Consider the following 1,655-nt stretch of genomic DNA (forward strand, 5'->3'; position numbering starts at 1 on the left):
TCAGCAATTAACTCGCCATTCCATAGGGGCTTAATGTGTTTTTATCACGAAATAGCGGGGTAATGAGCGTATTTATTGAATAATGCAAGCGAAAACCCATCCGACCAATTAACGAGATGGACGGGCTCAAGATTGATTGAATGAGTGCAGTTTTTGCGGAACACTGTTCCAAACTTGTTTGGGTGATTATGGTTGGAATGGCACATCTGAAGCGCAAAGTTAAATGCTGTGAAACTGGGAGAAAACACTGGAGTGTGACACAGCAAATCTCGCAAAAAATCTGCAAACTAGAAAGAGCCATCAAGTTGCGAAAAAGACATTAAGAAGCCCACGCTGATTGAAAGCTCTGCCTTAATGGACGGTTTGAGAGCCCCCGACATTAAATCAACAAATGACGGTGATTGGGATCTCAAATTGCAGGCTAAACGTACTACGCGAACTTGCACGCTATACAGGATGAGCGACTTGGAAGCTTTCGGTAAGAAAAACGACAAAAAACAAAGTAAAAACGCCTTGTATTACAACGAAACATAAACTATTAGAGCTAAAAGTAACAAACAGTTATTCACTTTGGAAATATCACCTGTCGCTGAGGAGCCATCCAACTCCCGGCACTGTTCCGGATAAAATTTTCGCACGCCATTCCTGCTTGTCTTGGACACGAGACAGACGTGATAACTTTTCACCGGCATGTCTTTGCTCTTTATCGCCTTCAAGTCGACTTCGAGCGTCCGCTTGAAGTACGGCAACGTGATTTGATAAACTATATGAAGCGGGTTTTTGCTGTCCCTGATAAAAACCGACGTGTCTGCGATGTCATTCTGCTTCATAACTCGCCATTTCAGTTTCAGCATGTGATTGCGCCTGAAAACGCCAAAAATCCTGCTAGTTTTACTCGTGCTTTATTGCAGGCCTGGGTAACATTGTGTTGAGTTGCGCTTTTGAGTTGTTGCCGCTCAAATGAATTGTAACTCATTTACCGATCACCGAGACTACAGTGTTATCATCTAAACCGTAACGGTTTATCAGCAACGCAACTGAGTTACTGCGCCGGTGCGTTGGGTTGGCGCACGAAGCCGTTTGCGCAGCATTGCGCTAACTCTTAACAATTGACTGAATGACCTTTTGAACGAGACAAACGATTGCTTGAAAATATTTGGTTTAAAACTGGAAAAACCGGAAATTAAGAAACTTAAAAAAATTCTAGAGCGATGAGGGTGACGAGTTTTCCAAACAGTTGATCTGATTTTGGTTTCTCTGGTCGTTTTTTGGGAAAACTTTAATTTTTCGAATAAAGGAACGAGATAATTTTGTTTCGGTTTTGTCCCAAATTCAAATTTGGAAAACGGGTATTTGAAAAAGACGATAAAAAAGATAAAGAAAATCGATCTCTTTTTTGCATAAAACACTCAATTTGTCAATATTTTACGGTGAAGTGTCAGGAAAAAGCGCATTTTTCTGTTTAAAGAGAGTTTTGTTTAGAAATATTGACCTAAAAGTGGAGAAACCGGAATTAAAAAAAAACAAATTATTCACAGCGACGACGGTGACCAGTTTTCCAAATAACTGATTATAAACTTTCGCTTGTTCTGTTCAGGTAAATAGTTTTAGGAAAAAATCCAGAAAAATTTATTTTGGTTCTGTCCGAAATTCTA

At 39.9% G+C, this 1,655-nt stretch overlaps 1 protein-coding gene across 1 annotated transcript; it reads right to left on the bottom strand.

Annotated features, from left to right (window-relative positions):
- Window positions 1–496: 496 nt before the first annotated feature.
- Window positions 497–864, bottom strand: LOC125502370 (the record flags this gene model as incomplete). Its single annotated transcript, XM_048663260.1, is given in 1 exon segment — window positions 497–864. A coding segment is annotated over 1 exon segment (346 nt), but the record flags the coding sequence as incomplete, so codon positions are not given.
- Between the last annotated feature and the right edge of the window lie 791 nt (window positions 865–1,655).

Source organism: Dendroctonus ponderosae, unplaced genomic scaffold (assembly GCF_020466585.1).
Source record: "Dendroctonus ponderosae isolate FM_Combo_2020 unplaced genomic scaffold, Dpon_F_20191213v2 Dpon_F_20191213_1390, whole genome shotgun sequence".
NCBI lineage: Eukaryota > Metazoa > Arthropoda > Insecta > Coleoptera > Curculionidae > Dendroctonus > Dendroctonus ponderosae.